We start from the raw sequence: 26,977 nt of genomic DNA, 5'->3' as shown, positions 1-26,977 counted from the left end.
TTATTTTATAAAGTCTTTCGTAAACTCCAATGCCGGTCAAAGGCATATTCGATAACTAAGGCTAAGGTCCTCCGGCTTCCACGAGCAGTTAAGTCTTAACAACCTAGTAACTACTTTATTCAGGACCACGGACTTTCAGACGTGATATGATAGATATCATCTGAATTGGATTTATCATATTGCTAATTTTTAAGGCCTATGATAATGTTTGTTTGTTATTATTTATTTCCTACGTCCACTTGGCAAAGATTGCTAAGCATACAGCCTAGTTATTCCTTACCTAATAATATTTTTTTATATAATATATATTGATAGAAACCAAATAAATAAAGAAAGCTTGCACCTATCACAAAATGTCACGCATGCCGTGTGAAATTGCGAAACGCAAAACTGCGCGTGCCCAGCAAAAGTTTTAACAATCCTGCGTTTTAGATACGCACAATTAAAATTCGTAGGGCTATTAATATATAAGCGATAAATATAAATGCGTTAAAATGATGAAGCCAGTCGCGATAACGCTGCGTTCGAAGTCACACGTGTCGTGATTTTGTGTGTTATTTATTTTAAGACGAAATGTTTAATATCTGTGCCATATAAAACCTACATAACTAAAAAAAACAATTGTTAAATGTTGTTAATTATTTCATTGGTTTTATTTAAATTAAAAGTGATTTGTCAAATGTGTTTTCAATGTTTAATTTAGTGAATAGTGGGTCGATAAACTCGAATTTGTTTTATTAAAAAAAACGCGTAGAGTGAGTTTCCTTGACTTTTATTATTCAGATAGCGACGTCACATTGACTTGTGTATATAATTTATTTTAAATATTCAAATTTTAGAATACGTTCAGTGTTACTATATTTGATAATAATAATATAAATACATATTTCATAAATGTTTAGTACATTTGTATTCTTTACAATAACTTACGGATAAATACAAACAACAAAACAAAGCTACAAAGCAGCTGTTTCTACAAAGAAAACAGACTCTTGCTCACAATTTTGAATCCAGGTATCTATATGAAAAAGTTATATTTATCGTACCGTTTTTAAAATATTTTTAACTTAAGGTCATATTACACAAGGCCCTAATTGTAAAAAAAACGCCACAACAAATAATAAGTTTACCTAAAACAAAAGAAAATTCTCGGATTTTTTATCGGTCATTACACCAAGGAAATATCGGTCAAAATTATTTTGGCTTGCTTCCATTTTAATGCAATGTTGGACAATAGATTTGTTTCCGGAGTAAACCAATTACTGGACTTGAGTCATCTTACGTTGGATTTTGAAATATTTGGCATTCATTAGGTCACAAGCTATTACTACTCTGTACATCGGAGTACTCTCTGTCTCTCTATATCTTCTGCGGTTCTAATTTTTTTATAATTGACCAGCATATCCGATCTCCAGTCCTGACCGAATTTCTTGTTTTATATGCTATCTGCCGCCTGCGTCTAATACCGCGTGTAACGGGGACAAGTATTAGGCCCATGTGTTAAGTCAGGTTATAAGCTATCTCTATTACTAAAGTCATCAAATGCCATTTAGTTGTTTATGCGTGAAAGAGTAACAAATATCCATCTATCCTCACAAACTTTCGTTATAAACACTTAATTTAAGTTGAGTAAAAGATCTGCCCGTACGTAGTTGACGTGTTTGAGACACGTACGAAACGATTAGCTTCCTCGTTTCTGATACCCACCACCAAGGTCTTGAACACCCTCCCGATCTCCGTTCTCCCCACCACCTACAATAAGGGCACCTTCAAGTCAAGAGTGAATAGGCATCTTCTTGGCAAGCGCGCTCCACCTTAGACTGTATCATCAGGTGTGATAACAGTCAAGCGGTAGCCTATACATTTAAAATAAAATGAGTCAAAGTAATAAATGTAAAAAATAAAATATATAAATGTCATTTATTATATACGAGCATATGCGCTGAGAATCTTTCAAAAGACATCGGTCGGATGTTTTCCTATTATGTATCCATTAATATAATTAGTGTCATTAACTAATTAAGACAATTAAGGTAACTATTTGATCACTTTTTGTTCTGATAGATAAGTGTCATAAATAGGTTAATATTTCAAGTGTTATGAACGTTATCTATTCAATTGTTAATATTAAAAATATTTACTATTTGGTGGATACACATGCCGTAAATTTCCATCTAACACAAGAGGTTTCCTTCAAACCGTGAATTATAAACACAAATTTTCTTATTCAACTGTGAAGGAAAAGATGAACAAATACTTGTTTGTCTTGGACAAAATTCGTGTCTCGGAAAGCACGAAAAACCGTTAATCTTGCTTCTGAATTCGTCGCTTTGGATGAAATGAAATCTATGAAAGAGACCTCTACCTTTCTATATGATAGAGAAACATCTATTATTGCGCCCACACTGCGCCCCATAATATAACCTGCTCATGTATCTCGTCTCCGTTAAAAATGGCTATCGTTGCCGAAATCGGTCATGAGGATAAAATATTTATCTCTCTGTATAACACACACACACATGTACACATAAAAACACTATTTATACTTATCTGATGATAATCGTAAATGTTCAATAGAAATGTTATTACAGCAATAAATATTCCATTCTTTAAGTAAATATTGAAATCTTAAACTAATATATTTTGTCTGTAATTTAATAAAAATTATATATAAGATATAGTTAGACGCATTTCAAAATTGAGTTCGTTCTCAGTAACTGTTTTAAAGATTTTAGAGTTTTTTTATGTAAGGCTTTTATAATACAGGAAACAAATGATTATCTCGGTATTCTAAATACAGTAACAGTAACAGCCTGTAAATGTCCCACTGCTGGGCTAAGGCCTCCTCTCCCTTTTTGAGGAGAAGGTTTGGAGGTTATTCCACCACGCTGCTCCAATGCGTGTTGGTGGAATACACATGTGGCAGAATTTCGATGAAATTAGACACATGCAGGTTTCCTCACGATGTTTTCCTTCACCGAAAAGCACGAGATGAATTATAACAGAAATAAGCACATGAAAATTCAGAGGTGCTTGCCCGGGTTTGAACCCACGTTCATCGGTTAAGATTCACGCGTTCTTACCACTGGGCCATCTCGACTTCGGTATTCTAAATAATTCTATCTAATAAAAGAAAAAAGGTACAATACACAAGAAAAGTTAAGTTACAGTACACGAAAAAGCGAAACAAATATAAAAAATTGAATATATATTTATACCAAGCAATTAGGTAAATAAGAAAATTATTTCTTATTTTCATCTATGGCTATTTCATTTTTGTTTCTTAAATCAAACCAAGAGTTGTAAATATAAAACAGGCTCATTACTTACACAGATTATACCGAAATGTGGCGTCGAGAAACTCATTAGTTACCTACTCCTGTTCTACAATATTATTACATGAACACAATTTTTTATCATCTAGGTTTATGGGAAGCTTATCGTGGAGAGAAAATGTAGTAAGCGCCAAAAGCTTTATTTCTTTATGTAAATAAAACGAAACGTTTTCACAAAAAACACGAGATTTATCTTAAACATAATTTATGCTATAGGTTTTTGGGACAAAGAATGGCTTTGTCTCAATAACCTATGGCATTATAAGTATAAAAAGAAAAAATGTAAAAATGTAGGGGACATTTTTTCAATTATATCAAGAAAATTCTTTGCTTTTATGTTTTTGGTCAGACTCAGCCCATGAAACTATAATGTAATTTAGATAATATATTTTATTTTCAACTTTGAATTGGATTTACCAATATAAAATAAAATAAAAGATTAGTAATTTTGCTTTGTGCCATAAATTATCAATTATATAAGATTTCCTTACACGCAAGCACGTAAAATATCACGTTATGACATACACACGCGCAATTCGTTTCATTATTTATTCAACCCACGAGAAAACTTTGCACGTGTATCTTTAATTATATTATATAGTATATAGCAAAGTCTTCTTTTATTGTTGTCCGTTTGTTCGCTTATATCTTCTACAGGTAATATTAGTTAAGGAGTTTTACATATTTTTTTGTTTCATTATTTTAATATTAGGATTAAGCGATTTTATTTATTCTATTAACAAAAATTGATGTTGTCGCATTGTCGTTGGACAAGTTTAAAGGAAGTTTCAAGAAATATTTCGTCAAAAGCTTAAAAAAGTCATTTGAAATATAAGAAATATTCATTATTTCATAATGAATGAAAAAACACTTAATGACTGTAACTCGGGCAAACCGTGCGAATCCGAAGGGTAGGTAGGAGCTACGTAAATATAATAGATATGTACATATGTGTATGTCGTGATAATTGTTATGTAACATACTGTTCTTACAAACATACTATACATATGCCTTTATGTGTTATAAAACTAACAATATTTTTACGTAAATAAGATTTTAACTTCGCCTACGCCAATTATGGTTTCGTGTATGGGAGCAAACAAAAAAAAGGATAAAAGTAAAATTGAGTTGAAATAAGCTCTAAGCCGAGATGGCCTAGTGGTAAGAACGCGCGAATCTTAACCGATGATCGTGGGTTCAAACCCGGGCAAGCACCACTGAATTTTCATGTGCTTAATTTGTGTTTATAATTCATCTCGTGCTTAACGGTGAAGGAAAACATCGTGAGGAAACCTACATGTGTCTAATTTCATTGAAATTCTGCCACATGTGTATTCTACCAACCCGCATTGGAGCAGCGTGGTGGAATAAGCTCCAAACCTTCTCCTCAAAAGGGAGAGGAGGCCTTAGCCCAGCAGTGGGACATTAACAGGCTGTTACTGTAAGCTCTAAGCCTTATCTTTAGAGTAGCACAAGTAGTCTTTAAATTGATGGAAGGGCTTTATATTATATATTGTACAAATAGCAATACTTATCGTTAGTACTGTTGTGTTCCGGTTAGATGGATGAGTGAGCCAGTGTAACTACAGGCAAAAGGGACGTTAATTCTCATGGTCGCTGGCGCATTAGCGATGTAAATAATAGTTAACTTTTCTTAGAGCGTCAATGTCTACGGGCCCCTTACCTTCTTTCGGCCTATTCGCCAGACTGCCTACCTATTGTCAATAATAAAAATACTATAAAATATTATAAAATAAGGAAACCAAATATAGTTTGAATCATTTACAATCGCAGACGATGTCTCGAGTACTGATAACCTAATTACAATTAAATAATGATATAATAATACGACGTATTTTGTTTGTAACATAATAAACGTGAAAGTTTGTACATTTAGATGTTTGTTACTCAATCACGCAAAAACGGCAGAACATATTTTGAAGAAATTTGAAATAAAGATAGCTTGATTCACTTAAGATATAGCCCATCTGACACGAGAGTTTCGTGATCTGCGAAAGCCAGCTGGCTTATACTTCTAACCACTGTAAAGTAAAAAGGCCCGTAAATGACTTACTGGAATTATCATCTCCTTTTTAGCAGATATTTTAATAATGCGAATTGGTGGAAATGGTTATTAGTTTCCTCACGATGTTTTCCTTCCGATCTGAGCACGAGATGAATATAAATAAAAATTAAGCACATGAAAATGCAGTGGCGCTTACTCGGGCTTAAACTCGCGATCTTCGGTTAAGATTCGCGTGTTAATAACCCTTGGGCTATCGCGGCTTATTGTTGTATTCGAATAATTAATGTCGAAAGACGAAGTCCCTCTTTTGCTATATACCCATATCAAAGATCTACAACATAAGATTTTTATTATGTCATAAAAAATACTAATACATATAAACGGCAATGAAGAAACTGTTAATTGTTTAGATTTAAAAGTTATATGTTGCTTCGCAAAGATGTACATATATATATATACTAATAATGAACGTTGTTTAGCGGTTGTTTTGTTAAACACAGATTCATGTCCTTCTGTAATAATAATATCATTGATTTGTCATCACAATAAGACACAGAATCGTTTTACTAATCACTCCCTAAACATAATTTATTGGTAAAGCTGGTTGTTCATTCTATTTCATTCGGTTGTAGCTACAAAGATAGAGACAAGTTGACTTCTAAATTTAGATAATAATGTTTTCAACTTGGAATCAATTGAATAATTTAAAACCAAATTGTTTTGATTTTAAGCTTACTGTGTCACGTGGTTTCACTCATGTAAAAGTGTAAACCAATAACATAACAAAAATCCCACTAAACTTCTTTTTTTATTATTTGTACATTTTTAGTGGTACACAATGCCCTTATACATAGACTAGGCCGAGCCTATACTACGATTGCATGCTTTTTCCGGTTAATATTGACACAACGCTATTTGTCCATCAGCTTTCCTTATTGCGATAAACAACACACAGACAAATAATAAAATAATAGTGATTTCAATCTTGTAACTTGCAAATAGCCATATGTTAACTTATAAATTCAGTTATTTTGTAATCACAGACAGACACTTCAATTTAATTTATTTGTACAGATAACAAATATTTTATTTATTGTTCAAACAGGTATTGCGTATAACGACACAAGAATATAAAAATAAGTAGATGTGAATAGCGATTATATTGTTGTGAATAAATTATGAAAATAATTTATATACAAATATGGACCCGCAAGAATTAGTGCCTTTGGAATGTAAGTATATAATATTATTTATTTTTATTATACCTGTTCAATAGTTTTTTTTTAATCTTTATATATTTTTTTATTTTTGTCCATTTTGACCTCCATATGACGAGATCGCCTAGAACGCGTGAATCTTAATCGATGATCGTGGGTTCAAACCCGGGCAAGCACCACTGAATTTTCATGTGCTTAATTTGTGTTTATAATTCATCTCGTGCTTGACAGAGAAGGAAAACATCGTGAGGAAACCTGCATGTGTCTAATTTCATTGAAATTCTGCCACTTGTGTATTCTACCAACCCGCATTGGAGCAGCGTTGTGGAATAAGCTCCAAACCTTCTTCTCAAAAGGGAGAGTAGGCCTTAGCCCAGCAGTAGGACATAAACAGTCTGTTACTGCTACTGTCCATTTTGACATGTTAATCATTATACCTAACCTACACATTACAAGGTCATTCATTTAAAAATAAAGAGAGTCACTAACGAGAACAAGCTACCAAATCGTATATGGCTACCGCAGCTTCTGAAGTTGGAAAGCGGGAAAAATTTGCGCAGCACCCACATTCATACAATTAACATTATATGTTACTATTAGTCCCCTTTGTGCTTTATTCTTCCTACATTCCATAATCAAATGATACACATCGACTATCATATTAGACATCGCAATTTGGTACCATTTAAATAGTTAGAGCGTTAGTCTTAACTTGCAAGTTCAAACTCAGGCAAGCACCACTCAATTTGTGTGCTTAATTAGTTTTTATAATTAATCTCGTACTCGGCAGTGAAACAAAACATCGTGAGGAAACCTGCATGTTTCAATTTCAGTAAAATTCTGCGACATATTTTCACCAGATTTAATAAAACAAAATATTTTGTAGCTGGAATCCCCCGACCGCGACCCACACGCCAGTTCAGTCAAATAGCTTCAAGATCATGTTACAAAGGACCAATCAGGTTATGTCGCTTGCTGATCCTGATGATAGTACTGCCCTGTCTCTTCATATTTGTACCACTGTACATGAGGTAAGTTCATTAACACACAATAAATAATAACAATGCCTGTTCAATGAATTACTGATATTCCCATAATTATCTTTGATATGTCATTATAACTCAAGGGCTCAGGATCACTCCGACCTTAACAACGTTTAGCGATACGTACGGTTTAGCTATTAACAGGACAAACCTAGCACTACATATTTAATGCCTGCCTCGATGGTTTACTGACTAGATGTAACGCCGCTGAGCCGGAGGTACTGGGTTAAATTCCCAGGTCAGGCCAATAAAAAGTTATTGGGTTTATCTGTCAGTAAATTCTCAGTTGCAACCTCTGGAAGTTGGAAGTGTGTACACTCCCGTGCCTCGGAAAGCACTTAAAGTCGTTGGTCCTGCGCCTGAATTCTTTTTAATAATTCTTTCCGGTCGTCATTGCCATCCCATCGGATTATGAGAGCTAAGGAATAGAGAGTGCACCTGTGTTTGCGCACACACGTTTGTGCACTATAATATGTCCTGCGCAGTTGGCTAATCTCTCTTGAGATTGGCTGCTGTGGCCAAAATCGGTCTGGAGGACCTTTTACATATTTAATTATTTTCTGTTAATCATAAAACGGATACAATTATTGAAAATTTTTAATTATCTCTTAAAATAACAACGCTAAAATTGATCATGGTTATTCGATATTCAATCTCAAAACTAAAATGTTTGGATAATTTATTCAAGAAGCTGTAAAAGCAGTACTTCATTGTACAAGATTCAGTCAGAAAAGTTAGTAGTGACGGAATAAACGTAATGGAACGTAACGTCAATGGAATTCTCTATTACAAATTGTCCTAATTACAATTACATATTTGACAGAAATCGGTAATACTTAGTAGAAACATTCTAACAATATATATAAGGTATGTCTTTTACAAATTGGCCACCAATAGACATTGACGCTGTAAGAAATAATTACCATTCCTTACACCAATACACATAAGCAGCCCTTGGGAACTAAGATGTTATGTTACTTGTGCCTGTAGCTACACTGGCTCAGTCACCCTTCAAACCGGAACAGAGCAATAGCATATTCTATGAGACAAATACGCTATTTTGATTCTTATATCCCTTAAATGGCATAATTATTGAAGACAATATCGCATATCACTTTCACGATCGAGTTTTGCGGTAAATTTCGAGTTACAGAATCTAGAGATTCGATCTAGAGTTGATAAAAAGTAAAATACTAAATGATATCTTATGTAAAATTATATAACATTCTCATATCTCATATTATATTTGATGTAGTATTGCAATACGTCCCTTAGTTTAATAATAGTAAGCGAACAATCGGCAGAAACTTGCTTTATTTTTCTGCTATTCAAATAACTTAAATTAAAATTTCCTTATAGAACAGTTAGTCTCAGACCTGTAATGTGTTACTGGATTTGATTTCGGCGTATTCCAGTTTGATCTGGTTACATAAGCGAACTCACATATCACAAATACTGAGATTGAATCTTCCGTTCACATAACCAGTCAGATTAAATAAACGATTCAACTACAATGCAATTATATTTCATTAAAAATAAGTTGACCGCCAGCACATGAAAACAGAAATTATTGGATATTGAAAAAAAAGTAATGAATATATGTGGAGTAAAAAAAGAACAAAGAATATTTTTAATCTATAAGTATATATAGGAAACGAAGTGTCCTACTAGTCTATACTAATATTATTAATGCAAGAATAACTCTGACACGTTTTGTGTAAGTTGGTATGAAGTAAGCTTGAACCGCGAGGACCAACTTTTTTAAAACTAACACGCGATGTTTTATTTTTTACTCAATCACGCAAAAACGGCTGGACAGATTTGCTTGAAACAGCTTATACCTGACTCACTCTAGTGGAGACCAAGTCTTGGTATACGTGAAGGGGAAGCTTTAAGCTAGGTGGAGTGGAGTAAGTCGTCATTACGAAAACCGTCTAATAACGGTTGGAAAATAAAAGCCGAAAATCAGGCTCTGTGGCGTGCTCTTAAAGAAGTCTAAGCCCAGCGATGGAAGAACACGTGTGATGATGATGATAAAACAAAATTAAAAAAAATCCATTCATCATCTTATTATGATAGATTCGAACTATCACTCTAATACATTAGTATTTACAATATAATTGGAATTAAAGAGATTATAAAAATATTTTTATAGATTTTATGATTAAATAGAATAGTTAAGCAATAATAATCGAACATTATGATCATATTAGATTAATTATATTTACTTTAAATTTACTTAATATGCATAACGACCTGATTGCTGTTATCTAAAGGAATTCAGTGTTTAAATACCTTGCCGCTTAAATAAAACAATCTATAATATTTAAAAGGCTTGAAAAATATATGAAAAATATCCACTGATAGTACTGACCTCATTCTTAACAACCCATAGAGAACAAGATTTTTATTATTTAGTACAGGGTAGGAACAAATTATATACGTAGACATGACATATTCAGGTACTTTAACCAATAACCTAATTAAAATCTCAAGTTTATATAACTTAAAAAATAAGGGATTATTATTATTAGCGTGCTATTTAGTTGGTGAATAAGAATAACAACTGACTTTCTTACCAGTTCATCTCGTTAGAATCGACATTCCAAACCTGTGGTAGCTTAACGTTTCATTAAATCGTTTAAATTAAATGTGCTAATTGACGCACTAGTGCTAGTTGCAATTTGCTACTTGAATAACAGTAGTTTGAAGATACGCTACTGAAATTATAAGCAAAAATATGCCCCATATTTGATCTGTCACCAAGGCATGTTTTGAGAAGAGGTTATATATATATGAGTGATCTTTTATAATATTTTTTTTTGCAGATATCGTGTCTTTTCCGGCCAAATGTACCCCATGAGTATGACCGACATGCGCTTGATTGACAGCAAAATATCTCCCACTTGGTGTCAGGTAGGTCTGTACGTAGTTATTTTATTTAAACACTTTCTAGAATAGCCCCGGTATTTCAGTCTTCGTATTCAGAAAGGATTTTCAGAGTATGGAAATTAGAAGCTGGCTTTTAGACCTCTATGCCTCAGAAAGTTCGTGAACTTTCTGAGGCATAGAGGTCTAAAACTATTTCCAATGGCATCGTATTTGGCGTCCCATCGGATTAAGAGAGTGAAGGAATATAGAGTGCAATTATATTTGCAATACGTATGTATTATAATGGTAGATTTATGACAATTTATGAGTAAGTAAGTAAGTTTTTGACTTTGACTTTGTCGCGGTTTGCTAGTATCCCTTGATATTGGCCAGAGTAACCAGAACCCTCGAATAACACGATTTATTATCAGAATGCAAATATGGTTACTAACGATACAAATAATAATAACGATAAAAAGTTAAATCCAAGGATAATACGGATCACTTAGGTCGTGATTCTTACTTACTCTTGACCAGTTTATTTTCAGGATGCTATAATGTATATTGCCCATAAAACCTTTAAAATAAAATATATAACGACTCGCAATAATAATAAATCCATTATCTAAAGATAGAAGAACCTCTGACTGACAAAGCCCAAACTACTACGGCTAGTGCCATAAAAAAACCTTTTAAACAGTAGGTTAGCACTAAAGATTTTTGAAAATATAACCTCTAATAAAGGAGTTGAAATTTTGTATGAAAATCCTTAATTTTTGTCTTCAAAAATTAAGGATTTTCAAATTAAGAGTTACGGAAATTGGTACTTAGCAATTAAGACGCTAGTGAAGCCGCGGGTGAAACGCTAGTAAAATATAAGCAACAATAGAAATTATTATAATTCAATAAAAATAATTTATATGATTGATTTTCATCAGCTCATGAGTGTATAAGTTAAATATTCGTGTCTAATGAATTTGCTGAATATTTGCAATATTTCAGAATAGCATCACACTATTCTAATACATTTTTCTTCTTTTAAAGTGAAAATTCTATAAAGTACACGATGAAAATAGTTTCACGGTCTAATTTAAATACAACATCTCTATATGACAATGTTTTATCATTAAGCGGTTATTCCTATTTCCTAATTATTATAATTTTTTCGTACAATTACTCTCACATGATTTTGATTGGTTGGTTGGGTGGTTGGTTGGACACGGTAGCATGCGAAAGCGATCCCGTGGCACTCCACGTTAAGACGGAAAGGGTACCACTGGTATTTTAGTAGGTAGTAGGATGATCGGGGCGCACTCGATGCCTTGGACACCGGCGAGCCCCATATACCCACCCACTGTTCTCGTGAGGGAAACGCGTAACGCGTTTTGCCAGCGTTAAAAAAAAGGTAGTTGGTTGGAAACCGAGATTGCCCAGTGATAAGAACGCGTGAATCTTAACCGATGATCGTGGGTTCAAAACCGGGCAAGCACCACTGAATTTTCATGTGCTTAATTAGTGATTATAATTCATCTCGTGCTTGACGGTGAAGGAAAACATCGTGAGGAAACCTGCATGTGTCAAATTTCACTGAAAATCTGCCACATGTGTATTCCAACAACCCGCATTGGAGCAGCGTGGTGGAATAAGCTCAAACCTTCTCCTCAAAAGGGAGAGGAGGCCTTAGCCCAGCAGTGAGACATTCACAGGCTGTTGTTACTGGTTACTGGTTTTTGATTGATTTAATCGCGTAGTGCATCAAAAACATATATATAACGAAAAGAACTTCGTTTTAACCGAAATTAGACCTTACACATCACCTCTCATTTTTAAGAATAGGTAAGCAGAATGCGTAATTTGCCAACTGATTGCAAGTGATCACCATCGCCCATAAAAAATGTACTGAAAGAAATATCAACTCTTACATTCTTATATCCATCATATATATTTATATTTTTCTCGAAATAGATTGGTATATAATATAGCGTGTACTAACAAACTTATAAACTCTTCAGCTTTATACATTTCTATTATATATTAAAAACGTTTCATGTACCTAATGTTCTTTGTTCTTGCTTTGCTTATCACAAGACAGTTTAACCCTAGAAACAATATCCACATACAACAATTACAAATACATGAGTTGTTCTATATTCAAGTCTGTTTTATCATATATTAGATAAAGACATTATCGGTCGTCATATTTGTTATGTACAAGTAAATAATGATGTGTACTGTTGTACTTAATTGGATAAAGTTAAATAAACGTCTGTTCCCTAATTATATAGATTCATAGTTAGATCATAATGTAAATATATAATTAAATATATTGTTAACAAACACTTATTTAAGTTTCTATTAGAGTATATCTAAGTTAACAGCAACTTATATTTCATGCATGCCAAGTTTCATGTCAAGTTAGCCTGCAATTCGTATATACTTTGTAACGCTGCTTTAATGCACACATTAAGAAAATGTATTTCCTAGAATATAACTTGTTAAGTATTTATATTTTATCGTTATTTTTTTTATTATAATTTCGTTAATATTCGTAAACGTTTTAAAGTCTTGACGTATTCATTATTATTATATAATTTATCAAAATTACTGCGCCTCAGAAGAAATCGCTGACATGTATTTTTACCGAAGATAATGGGTTTCAATACGGGAAAGCAACATTATATATAAGCGAATTGATGGACTTGAAAATTGTCATAGTTACTCTTTCCTCGACGTAGACGCTCGCTAAGAAAGGATTTTACGCAAATCATCTCCAAAACATAATTTTCTTCTTATAACCCGTGCGAAGCATGACCGATTAGCTAGTTTTATTTATATCAGCGACGTTGTAAGACATGCGCATCTAATGTATGAAATACTGTCAAATTTGTTTCTCCCAACCCCGATTGCATTATGAACATCAACGAATACTAACTCCAAGCTCTTCTATCATTTATACAATACAGTATAACAATCCTTATTGATTTTTTTATACGAAAATTTGAAGTTAAGTTGTGTCACTCATACTATAATATAGCAGTACTAGATTTTATTACGATTCGGGTTCATGATTATATGTATCTTCCAACAGCGACAAGTCGTAAGATCAAATGCGACCTTCAATGCTTTCGTGGTCCCAGGCCTGCCAGAGCTGACCGATGAGCTAGTCCCGGTCTCCATGACAAGGGAATTGGAACTAGAGGATGACATGAAGGAGTACTGGGGATTTTATCTCCTCCAGGGATCTACAGTGACTGTTTCATCTTGTGTCAGGTAATTTATTTTACCAACAACATATACATACTTTATATAATAATTTCTTTTGATAAAATTTAATTTAAGATGATACAAATTGCACATTCCCAGTGTCTAGGCAGACCCTGCATATTTGCCTTGACGCAAAGCTTTAATTTTATAATACCATCTACTGCTTAGTTGTCACCACCACCCATTTACATTGACGACATAAGAAGTATAAGCCATTTCCTACAACATTAATATGCCATTAATTTTGGGAACTAAGATGTTATATCCTTTGTGCTTGAAGATTCACTGGCTCACTTACCCTTCCAACCAGAATACGACAATACTGAGTAATGCCATTTTGCGGATAGCAATACTCTGTATTATTGTGTCCTTCGTACGTAACATCATAATATTAGATAATCGTATTGAGGTGATATCAATTCAGACCATATTGCTGTATCCATTTTTTTTTTCACTTAATAGGCCAGCGTTTGACCGTTGACTTGCCTGATGTTAAGCATTGACACGGTCTAGGATGTAGCACGCGTTCCATACATTAAACATTGAAATTTATTGTACATTTTTTAAATTAAACATAATAAAACTGATCCATTCAGGTGGCCTGGTGCATCTCTTATCATGATCAAAGGATACAAACACCTCCAGGAATGCGCATACATTGGTGACGATTCGTCAGAGGAATTAGATGAATTAATAGAAGCTCACAAACTTGGGCTTATTTCCAATTCTTCGCTACTGGAGAAGATACACCAACTCAATAAAGAAGATGGAAAAGCAAATGATCCAGGTGAGTTTGGACATATGTATTATGTGGACTTGTGTATGTACACTGTCACCTCGAAAAGCACGTAAAGCCGTTGGTCCTGCGTTTGAACTCTTTCTGGTCGTGTCGGATTGCCATCCCATCGAATTATGAGTTAAGGAATAGTGAGTGCACCTGTGTTTACGCACATACTTATGCACTATAATGTAACTTGTGCAATACCACCGGATGCGAATGTAAATTCGACTTTTAATACCTACCATCAAGTAATGATAGCTTTTCTTTATTTCTACAATCAACAGATAATTTATAAAGTAAAGTAACAGTCATTAATGTTATTCTTCTCTTAAGTAAAAGCTTCATACCTCACTCCACCCTTATTCGTGTGGCAGAATAATTCCGACACATGCCTTCCTGATGTTTTCTAACTGAACCTAACTAGAAATTTAATTTATTACTTATTATAAAATAAACGATTAGTTTAAATAACTATTTTTGTTTTTTTTTGTAACAACGACATTAACTTATAATTAAATTTTAACATTTTTAAGTATATACTTATGATTTTTTGTTACTTTTATTTATGAATCTAGAAGTGCCATATACAGTTGTAATTAACATATATATGTTTTGTATGTATGTTATGTGTGCTTTTACAAATAAAAAATTACGATCTGAAAAAATTCTGTCACGCTTGCTGCTCGCTGTGAAAGAGCCATAATGTACATTTTGAAGATTTATTTTAAAATCAAATACATAATTAAATAATCACGCTACGAGTGAATCATTAGCTCGTCTGTTTGTTCTCTATTACTCTTATCGAAGTAGTCACAATATTAGACAGGGTTTCACGTGATCGTAATGACAAAAGAACATTTGTTCTCAATATTATTAACGATCAATTTACTTTTGCTATATATATTTCTGCGTCTGGTGCATTATATTCTTATTTTAAGACAAAATAATACGGGTTCACTTATAATACTGTTTAGGTCAAGCGGTGATTCATTAGATAATGTTGTCTTCTTCTTTCAAATGTTAAATCAATGATGACAGAAAAAGAAATCAGTGTCTATTCACCTGCTATACAAAATTGTTTTGATAAACCTATTTGAATGTTCAATACAAAGATATAAAGATAATTTAAACATATATCTATGTTTATCGAATTAAGAACGCGATCACACATACATTATTTTTATTTTTAGCTTTTCAAATTTTATTCCTAAATTCGAGTCATTTAACATAAGAAGTTCTGTTTTTTGTAGTAGTTCTTTAAGTCATATCATTTTATATTTGTTAAGTTCTTAATTTTAATTTTACTATTTATATTAGCTGTTACTTAGTTGTACGTGATGGATGCTGTGGTTTCCTGTAACTGAGGGAGCACATAGATTTATAACTCGCATAATGTGCATAATTAAAGCTTGTCATGTGGTTTCCCTGTTGAAGAACCTTTTAAAATAATATAAAATAAAAAATAAAATACATGTAATCAAGTATTGCGCGGGTCCGTAAACTTCATTCTCTACGACTCATTTATCTAGTTTACCTTATAAGTCCGTACTCCCCGAGATCCTGGGTACAATCAAACCCTGGATCTAGCCAATAAAAAAGTATTGACTTTTCCATCTAAAACAGCTCGGCATCTGGAAGTTGTCTGCAATGCCGATCGCCAGAAATCAACTAAAGTCGTTAGACCTACACATGAACTCTTTCCTACCGTGTGTGTGTGGATATCCCGAAAGAGTTCAGTTTCAATCATTCACCTTTACCGAAAAAAAGAAACAAAAAATTATAATGATTATTTTTATCTATTATAATATGAATTAGTTTAAGGAGTAATACTTTTTAACTTAGATTTTCAGCCGAGATTTCAATATGAATATAATGGTATTTATTTTAATAGGTACGATGAAAAGGCACAAGGCAGGAATCAAATTCCATGATCCCAGCCAAAAAGCGAACGCGACGTCATTGGACAACGTGCCTTCTGTTGACGTCACGGATCATGATCCTAAGGTAAATACAATACTTATACATAATTTGTTACACGAACGCTTGTCTCCTTTTTTTTGAAAAGCTGCTAGCATACATATTTAACGGGATATGACGTCCTGGATACCACAGGGTAAAAGAGTTTGGGAAACGCTGACAATTAATAATGGTTTTTTTAATAGGAACTACGTGAAATCCTCGAAAGGTTACACGCAATACGTCAAGCCGCAAAAACGGAATCGCTTAAATACTATCACCCTCCGTCCCACCTCATGTCTCTACCAGCTCTACATCGGCACAGAGATACCAACGTCGACCGAGATGAACGGCGATTTCTATCATTTAAAGGTATTTGCAAATGTTTCTCATTGCTATTAATTTAGTCATTGGTTAACATGAGCTATTCTGGACGTGATCTAGAAAAAACAACGACGAATAAATAACGAATCACAGAATATGTAGTATTGAAATACGTCATATTTATACATCTATCCTACTCTCCGTCTAATTTGTAAGCATGCCAATGTTATCTCTTGTATTACGCCTCGCAACCTAAAGTTACCAGTTATAAATGACAGATGGTCTGGGATCTTGGACCACGGGTCAGGTCGAGATAACTCGATAGCGGATTTTCAAAGGTCCTAGTATTTTAGTCCGTGTCCAATTCGATAAAAATAATAAAACATTTGAAAAACTAAAACAATAAAATTTTACACAATATTTATCTAATATTTATTATATGGTGCCTATAAATATTATATTATTTACATAAAATATTTTATAAGGTCTTATAAATAATGTACTTCACTCGTAAATAATTTTGCATATCGTTCTTGATAACGAAATTGAAAATTATACGTATTTATTTATATATTTTTGTTCTATTACGATCGAATCAATTAATAATTTTGATTTATCATTTAAAATAAATGTATGCATTCATTGATTAACGTAATTATAATCTAAATAACATCCACGCGTTTCTAGCCAGCCGAGACGTTAATATTTTAATCGCCTTTAGCGTTTTAAAACTAGAATGTATTTGAGTTTGGCAACATAAAACCAGTGGCGTAGCTATCGTCGGGCCCACTATATGAGATTAATAGATATAGAAATTGTTTTATTCGTCACAAAAAAAAATTAACGCATTAAGGTTTTTTATCATGGATAAGCTTTTTATATCTATCAACTTAGTTGTGATTCGCAATCAAATAGATGGCGCTACTGCACATCGACTTGTACACCGTCAATAGTACTATAAATTGTGTTTATGACGTCTTTTTGTAACAGCTGACGACGGCCATCTCGAAATGAACGGGTAGTAGTATTATATACACAGGACTGTGTCCGGCTGGTTTCTGCAGTATTTTAATATATATTACAATTAAATAACTCGATAAAAAATTAATGTTTACAGACATTGATGGTAATATCAGCGAGCCAGCTACAACGAATGCTACGGTGAAACAGACAATGCAGCCTATAGTATTATCTAATGAAAATATTAAAACATATAACAATAATATAAATAATATTGAAAATATAAGCAGTACTATCAGTTCTAAATCAGAAAATAAAAAACTTGATAAGGATAAAGCAATAGAAAGAAAGATAAATGATGATATTACTAGAAGAAATACAACGGATCAAGAAATGGTAAGCCCTTATATTAGTTTAGCTATCGTTCGCTTTTAACCTAGTTGATATACAAATATTATGTTTAAATATTATGAAGAGACATTTTTAATTTTATATAAAACTAAACATATATAAGATAAGAGATTTCAAATAGACAAGAGATTATACAGATAATAAAAATGCAGGAAATATTGCTCTTTGAGTCATGTTTACTTAAAAATGATTATAGTAGATTGCTGAATGAAAGATTCGATCACATTTCGGACTGTTCGTAACTCAACACTAATTAATAGACATCATAGATTTGCCAAATAGTAATTCAGATTTTTTTGTAGATTAAGATTATAATGATAATGGTGTTAATGATGAACTGTTTCTAAATACTCATGTACTTTAATATTATTATTTACATATTGATTGATAAACGATAGATTTTTTAACAAATTTATTCTAGTGTCTAACTGTGACATCAATTCCATCGCGCACAAAGAAATTTGGCAACTCCTTTCTTTGTCGCACTTCCAAAAAATGGAATTCCTTACCAGCTCACGTGTACCCATCCTCTTACTATCCGGGTTCCTTCAAACGAGGCGTGAAGAGGCATCTTGCGGGCCAGCAAGGCGACGGCGGCTAGTGCAGAACATTCTTCACGACTGTACTGGCCGTCGTCGCGTTTGGACTCTACCACCACTTACCATCAGGTGGAGTAGTCATTTGACCTCCCGGCAAATATAAAAAAAGCATAGTAAGAAATGTTAACCACTCCTTTAACCCTTACCTTCGTCAAAGCGCCACCAATCATGCAAACTAAGTTATTTTATATCCATTGGTCCATATTAAATCCCATCTCATTCACTCTTGAGTAATTCATTCTTTTCATTCTCCGGATAAATGAAACAATACATCCTAACAATGGAAAATTTTCCTAACCAAATTTTATCATTGTTATCGAAGATATAAAAACGCTAGAGTAATTTCCACAGCTTAAAAGATTACGAATAATTCATGCATGACACTATCTGAGTTAGGATATATTTGAAACTAAGGCTAAGTATACACAGCAGTCCCTCTTGCAATTACAATTCATCATTTTTTATGCGCCGATGACATATGTAATTGTACGAACGAATTCTAACAGAACAGTGTTGCAGATCCAGTACTCTTGGCTTTCTTAGACGTGTGAGGTAGTACATCAACTAAGCCTGATCGAATTATATATATATCATCTATATAATATCTCTTACTTGATAAAAATATTGTATGCAGCTTTGTTGGTCTCGGTTTTAAGATATGCAAAGTAAACTATGTTCTTTCTTGAGGTCCAAACTTGCTTCATTCTCTTATCTTGATTACTTAAAAAAAATATTGTAATCGCTTCGTTTTTCTAATATAGTATATTTATATTCCAAGGAAAATCGATTATTTTGTTAATTATTATTATTATTATTGTCTGGATTATTTTTTTACTGGTGATAGAGCTTCGTCCAAGCTCCTCTGCGTAGGTACCACCCACTCATCAGATATTCTACCGCAAAACAGCAGTAATTGGTATTGTTGTGTTCCGGTTTGAAGGGTGAGTGAGCCAGTGTAATTACAGGCACAAGGAACATAACATCTTAGTTCCCAAGGTTGCTGGCGCATTGGTGTTATAAACAATGGTTAACATTTCTTACATGCCAATGTCTATGGGCGTTGGTGACCACTTACCCTCAGGTGGCCCATATGCTCGTCCGCCTTCCTGTTCTATAAAAAAAATACTATTATTGGACAAATTTGTATTTTTGTAGTTGTTACGCATTATTTATAACAGTAACAGCCTGTTAATGTCCCACTGCTGGGCTAAGGCCTCCTCTCCCTTTTAAGGAGAAGGTTTGGAGCTTATTCCACCACGCTGCTCCAATGCGGGTTGGTAGAATACACATGTGGCATAATTTCAATGAAATTAGACACATGCAGGTTTCCTCACGATGTTTTCCTTCACCGTCAAGCACGAGATGAATTATAATCACAAATTAAGCACATGAAAATTCAGTGGTGCTTGCCCGGGTTTGAACCCACGATCGTCAGTTAAGATTCACGCGTTCTAACCACTAGGCCATCTCGGCTTTTTATTATTTATAAACTTATCTATAAATCTAATATTTACAAACTGAAGTAGTTGTATTTTTAAACAATTTATCAATACAAGAAAAAATTGAATAATATTAAAACATTAATGGAGTCTTGTAATTCAGTGAAAATATAAATTGTATAAATGATCAAAAACGTACATTATGACATATCAATTTAGAGTAAAAAGTAAAGCGAGTAAGTAAATAATTGTTTTTTTTTTTCTTATATCAGTTTATTCTTTACTCGTAAATAGTTATTATAAAAATAATTATATTTATTGATTACCCTTTCTTACGCATTTTTTTATTTATAATTTGATGACTGCAATACATCTACAATAATATAATAAAAAAAGCCGAGATGGCCTAGTGGTTAGAACGCGTGAATCTTAACCGATGATCGTGGGTTCAAACCCGGGCAAGCACCACTGAATTTTCATGTGCTTAATTTGTGTTTATAATTCATCTCGTGCTTGACGGTGAAGGAAAACATCGTGAGGAAACCTGCATGTGTCTAATTACATTGAAATTCTGCCACATGTGTATTCTACCAACCCGCATTGGAGCAGCGTGGTGGAATAAGCTCCAAACCTTCTCCTTAAAAGGGAGAGGAGGCCTTAGCCATTAACGAGACATTAACGGGCTGTTACTGTTACTGTGTTACTGACTGCAATACATGTTTATCCTGAACAAATGTTTTCTTAATCTTATTCTTATTAATGAGTTTCTTCACAGTGAGATCTTCATTCTAAGCTGATGAGTTCAAATTATTTTTTTAAATCACGATTCAAATATGCTTCTATGTTAAAGTCTGCTTGAATAAATTGTATCCACTTTTCAGAAAAACAATGAAGAGTCTAATTCGAAGGAAGTCTACGAAGGTGTGCTGAAACAGTTGCAGTCGTTAGGAGACAGGGGGAAGAGAGTGCTGATGAGGCTGCATGAAAGAATGGGAGTTACGGAGAACAACAAAGTGAGTTAAGTCAAAAATCTTTATAAATTATAGAAGCGTTACACTTACTTATTGATTGTCATAAATCTACCACCGGTTAAGAGAATCAAAGGTCCCATTAAAGAAGCTTTAGACCTTTACAAAATTTCAATTTTATTTCTTGACTACGTGTGGTAGGACCCGTGGAAATCAGGCTGGGATACGATTCACTCACCATTTATTCTACCACCAAATTGCATTACTTTGTAAACTTGTAATAGTTGGTGTCACGTTGACGGTGTGAGAAGTTTTTTGCACTTATAGAATCAGTGTATGAGAGGAGGTTACCACTACCCTAAACAAAAACAATTACTATTAAAAAAAATACAAATATAGTTTCGCTTTTCTAAAACTGCAAACGGTGCATTACTCTCTGCTCAAGTACACTCGACTTTGTTATCGCGCGCTGACATGTCTCGACAAAAAGTTTATTTATGATCGATTACCTAAGATTAACAGTTAATATAAACGTATTGTTGCAAAATATAAGGATTATATAGCAACGTATATATAGATAAATTAAAATATAAATTAGTTATTTTATCCTTTTTTAGGTTAGGAAAAAGTTCGAAATTATCCCTCCAAAAGGAGGGAAGGCCACCAGTAAAATACACGATATTATTTTATATGCTCGTATATATAGCAATATAAATTTGTATATGATTAGGTAACAGATCAGCCGATTGCAACTGGCAGTGATGAAGAATTGGATCATTTAAGAATGATTCTGGTTGAAGCCATCGATGAAGAGAAGACGAGATCACAACGACAACGTAAGTTTAAATACATTTAATATACAATGGGAATAAGGTAACCTATACCAATCGAAACTATATTAAAAGCATTAACAATAAGTACCATAATATATAAATATTTTATTAATGATGTGTTTACAAAATTCTAATGAAAGACTGCAATCTCGTTCGACATATATACAAATAACGACTAAAAAAACTATACAGACACATATGTCAAGAGAACAGAGAGAACAACTTGATGCAAGCACGGCAATCGGTTCATAAATTAATTTTAAATAACCGCTACAATTAAAAACAATTTAAAATTTTACAGAAAAACGTCGTGACGCAAGAGAAAATTCCAGAAACAAGAGGGAGCTGCTTCTTGGACAGATTGACCTTCAAAAGCAATTGAATACGGATGATGAAGCGAGGGACTATGCTGCGGAAGAGGTTAGAATATCGTACACGTTCTTTTCAACATATATTATATCAGCAAAATTAACTGACATTACTCGGTCTTCGTACATATAACAATCGTCACCATGAACGATTGAATGGCAGCCCGGAATCTGCAAGTTTGAAGTGTATAAACTCCCGTGCCTCGGAAAGTAAAGCCGTTGGTCCTGCACTTGAACTCTTTTCGGTCGTGTCGGATTGCCATCGGATTATGAGAGTTAGGGAATAGAGAGTGCATCTGTATTTACGCACACACTTATGCACTATAATATCTCCTGCGCAGTTGGCTAATCTCTCTTGATATTGACCGACGTGCCCGAAATTGGTCTGGAGGACATTATTATAGTCTAACCCATCATAACCAAAAAGTAAGCAAAATTATATGCTAATTTTAAGCAATAGTGATCTTACTTTAACAAATTTTAAGTTTACACTTGTAAAGGGCTCATTAACACTTCAATTCCGACATCTCAAACTCTCTTCTTGGGCCTTGGCGTTCTATAATAAGAGTATAATAATTTGCCTATTAATCGAATTAAGTTTCATGTAAATAATTGATAAATGGATGATTTTTGTATATTATACTATTCAGATGATAAAAAAGGCGTCTTGTTAGTATTGGTTGATTTTCAAGTAGGATATATAATAAATTTAACTGTATTTAACGACGTATATATATGTTAGTTTGTGGAAAAAAATAACTACGTAGTTTCTTGTCGGTATTTGCCCTTAGAATCTACTTTCCGAACCGAGCTCAACATATATTTCAATACTGTAACACGATTCAAAAGTACTTTTATTTATTTGAGTAAAAAACATTTTGGTTCTTATTACTTACATTTTATATACATACATATTTAAGGTTTTTCTCAATTTTTGATTTTTATTATTTAACAGAAACCAAATTTTTTTTTTTATGATCCGAACCGGGGTATTAACCCAGAACCTTGACACCAGACAAATAAAATATACATTTATATACGAGTATGTTAACGATAAATCAATCGCCGTAATTAGTTAAGCACAAGTTCAAATATTCATTATAAAAGATACAACTAAAAAATAATAAAATAAATTCCAGGGTCTCGAACCTGATGGTTACGCAGAGCACCACCATCAGATAAATGAAACCACCGCCTTCGATATGTCCAACTCCGAGTTCTGGTCATCCTTCTCCAGCAGTGAAGAAGCGTTGCTGGAGTGTGCGGGACTCATATTGAATCTGCCGCTAACTCCTCATGCGTCATGTCAGCCTGGAGCTCCGGATCAAGAAACACACGTAGCTTCTAGAGCGAATGCTTTAACATATAGGTTTGTTTTGATCAGTAACGTTATCGAGAAGTATGATAAAGTAATGTCACAACAAGCCAACTAGTTTACCATGTTTTAGAGGTAGACGGTCAGGTAATAGGTAAAAAAAATAACCTTCCTTGATCTTCAAGCTTACTTCATACTAAATTTTACCAAAATTGGTTCAGTCTTTTAACCGTGAAAGCGTAAAGATAGAAAGGCGCTTTAAAAAACAAATCATATATTTTATGTTTGAAGTATGAGTGACATGCGACAGAGGATAATGTTTTTCGTGAAAACAAAATGTATTGAACGCCAAACGATTTTTATCCCGAGACCAGCCCTCGATTATTTGTAAACATAATAAAAGTCCTCTGTTAATTGATTTATTAATCAATTTCAAAAAATATTTATTAATAATAAAGATCAAACTACAATAACATAGGATATTCCAAAAGTAAAAGCCCAAACATTAAAAACTAAGAAAAATAAAACGTCATTGTAGATAGATACTTTTGCACCATATTGAACGTAACCCATATGGATAAATCATAATTTGAGTGATCCTCAAACATTGTAAGAATGAGTGACAATTTCTATTGCAGAGTTCCAGCAAACGGTTACTATTTCTTCGTGTTCAATTCGGAAAATGAAGTTCAAAGGAACTTCATCCGAGCACGCTTTGACCTGCAGAAGACGAGATACGACGTGGCTCGCACAACGCTCAGAGAGTGTCGCAACAGCACCGACCGTTGTGACTTATCACTTGATATATTTTCTAGCCAAAAGGTAACAATCATTGTATTATATAAAACAGTATCTCGAAATGCTTTTATATTTCGGTACAAAGACCTCTTAAAAAGTAATATAAATATGTAATATATACTATAATGTGCTATAGTAATATAAATGATAATAACCTAAAAATTTCTAACAGCCTAAGTCCAAGGTTGAAGCTTATTTAACCGCGGTATTGGTGTATACTGATATGGCAGAATTTCATCCAATAAATCCAAATTTCTCACGATTTTCATTTTATTTGGCAATTTAAGTGCACAAAAGTTAGCTGATGCTTGCCTGTTGCTTCATTACACACGGCCATCTAATTCCAAACTAAGCAAAGCTTGTACTATGGAAACCAGATAAATGATATACTACATATACTACTTTTCTTTTGTAAATACATAGTTATATAGATAATTACACCCAGACTAAGGACAAACAGACATGTTCATGCACACAAACGTCTGTCCTGGGTGGGAATTGAACCCACAACCTTCGGTGTGAAAGGCAAGGTATCCACCAACCACGCCAACCGCCTCGTCAAAAGGTGGCATTCTAATATTTAAAAAAAATTACGGTTTTTCAGGTTGTTCTGGAGCTTCCTTTGCGGAACAACGATTCGCTATGGAACGAACAGTTTGTGATAATATCAGAATGTGAGCCTCGGACGTCTGTGTATCTCGCTTGTGTGATCGCTGTACCGATACTCATACTGGCATTTGCATTTCAATGACGAGAACCTTCTGGAACATTCCGGAATACACTAATTCGAAATGGTATTATGATATTCAATTTGCTAATTGATCATGATGGTCTTTGAACTTTTGAATATTTTACAATATTATGATCTTATAGTTTTAGATATTTAATGATATTTTTATTAGTTTTATAGACAAGTTACCAAACCAGATTACTAAGTTTTCACTCAAAATATGCACTAAATAATCATAGTTTTTAGAAATCAAAATATTAATGTGAAAACTGAAAAGTCCTAAGTACATAGATGGTTGTGTAGTATAATACATAAGGTTGTATTTTGTTCTAATTAATATACATAAGCTAGATGTTAAATTTTTCAAAGATATTATGTTATATTATACGATTATGTGTTTTTTGAAAATTCATACCACGTATACAAATAGGTCATCAAGCTATTTACTTATTATAAGGGAACGTTTTCAAAAGATTATACTTTAAGAATTGTATCAAAATTATATATTTCATTGTAACCGTGAAGCACGATATTCGTCTCTCGGTTCAGCGATATTTAATTACAGGGCTGATGGGCTTGACAAAGTAACCAAGGCGAAATCATTTTGAAATTAGTATTTTTATATATATGGATATTATCATTCTTTGTTTTTTTATAGAATAGGAAGGCGGACGAGCATATGGGCCACCTGGTAAGTGACTGGTAAGTGATCACCAACGCCCAAAGACATTGGCATTGTAAGAAATGTTAACCATCGCTTACACCACCAATGCACCACCAACCTTGGGAACTAAGATGTTATGTCTTGTGCCTGTAATTACGCTATTCGGTTATTACATCGTTAAATTGATGAACGGACTGTGTTTTCGTTTTTCATTTCATCGGTTAGAAAAACACCTTTTATAAATTTACTTATTCGACGATTTACTTCGTCATTTATTCTTAAATGGCCTCGGTTAACACAATTGATGATTTCTCTATGATGATTTGTTTTATTATAAGCGTATCTTAGCCTTTATATTAAATTATGTGTTTGTAGCGTCCGTTCGTCGTGTCAGCTTAAAACTTTTTAGTTGTTTGTCTTCTAAAAAAAGACCAACATTATCATCCTCGGCTGTGCTTTAGTCAGATAGTAAATATTTTTAAAGTTGATAAAATTAATTCAAAACAGAAGGTCGTATGCAATTTTGTCTTGAGTGATTTTTAAAATATATATCAATAATAATAAAATATATATGATAATAATATCGAATTAGTTACTAGAAGTAGATAAGACAATAATTAATAATCACAGAGTTTAATGTAAATAATATGAGCCTAATTAATAAGACCTTTAACATAATATAAAGAGATTTTGATGCAAAATAACAAAGGTGTTAAAAAGATATATTTTTAATTACATTCAACATATAGAATATATGTAAATGTATTCTGCAAACAAAAGTGGAAATGTTTTCAGGCTTTTTGTTCTCAGTTTCCCCTGAGACACAGACACTTTTTGTTTGTACAATTTTCCTTAAAAATATGCCTACAATATGTGTCCAATAGCGATGTTTCATTAGATGCCATATATGTATTTTAATAGTTATTATATAATTATACTAATGTTAGTATGTAAGTACATTCAAGGAAATACATATCGAAATATTTTTTATATGACTTCATTTTAGGAGGCTGTTTTTGTGATACTAGTCATAAGTATATTGTTATTCATTTAAAATGTTATCAATAAAAGATTA

At 33.1% G+C, this 26,977-nt stretch overlaps 2 protein-coding genes across 2 annotated transcripts in view; one reads left to right on the top strand and one right to left on the bottom strand.

Moving 5' to 3' along the window:
• LOC126777691 (uncharacterized) overlaps positions 1-26,977 on the bottom strand; it is a 47,777-nt gene that overhangs the window by 9,772 nt on the left and 11,028 nt on the right. The gene's annotated exons all lie outside the window — the stretch shown is intronic.
• LOC126777632 (uncharacterized) lies at positions 877-26,724 on the top strand. Its single transcript, XM_050500741.1, has 15 exons — positions 877-1,014; positions 6,467-6,593; positions 7,465-7,609; positions 10,450-10,537; positions 13,581-13,762; positions 14,353-14,543; positions 16,429-16,541; positions 16,700-16,865; positions 17,935-18,173; positions 21,108-21,239; positions 21,925-22,030; positions 22,329-22,447; positions 23,535-23,764; positions 24,349-24,532; positions 25,113-26,724. Exons 2-15 carry the CDS (start codon positions 6,563-6,565, stop codon positions 25,257-25,259), a joined length of 2,073 nt encoding a protein of 690 aa, XP_050356698.1. The 5' UTR covers positions 877-1,014; positions 6,467-6,562; the 3' UTR covers positions 25,260-26,724.

The sequence above is a fragment of the Nymphalis io genome, chromosome 23, assembly GCF_905147045.1.
Source record: "Nymphalis io chromosome 23, ilAglIoxx1.1, whole genome shotgun sequence".
In the NCBI taxonomy this organism is placed as follows: Eukaryota; Metazoa; Arthropoda; class Insecta; order Lepidoptera; family Nymphalidae; genus Nymphalis; species Nymphalis io.
This window is presented reverse-complemented; position numbering and strand designations above follow the sequence as displayed.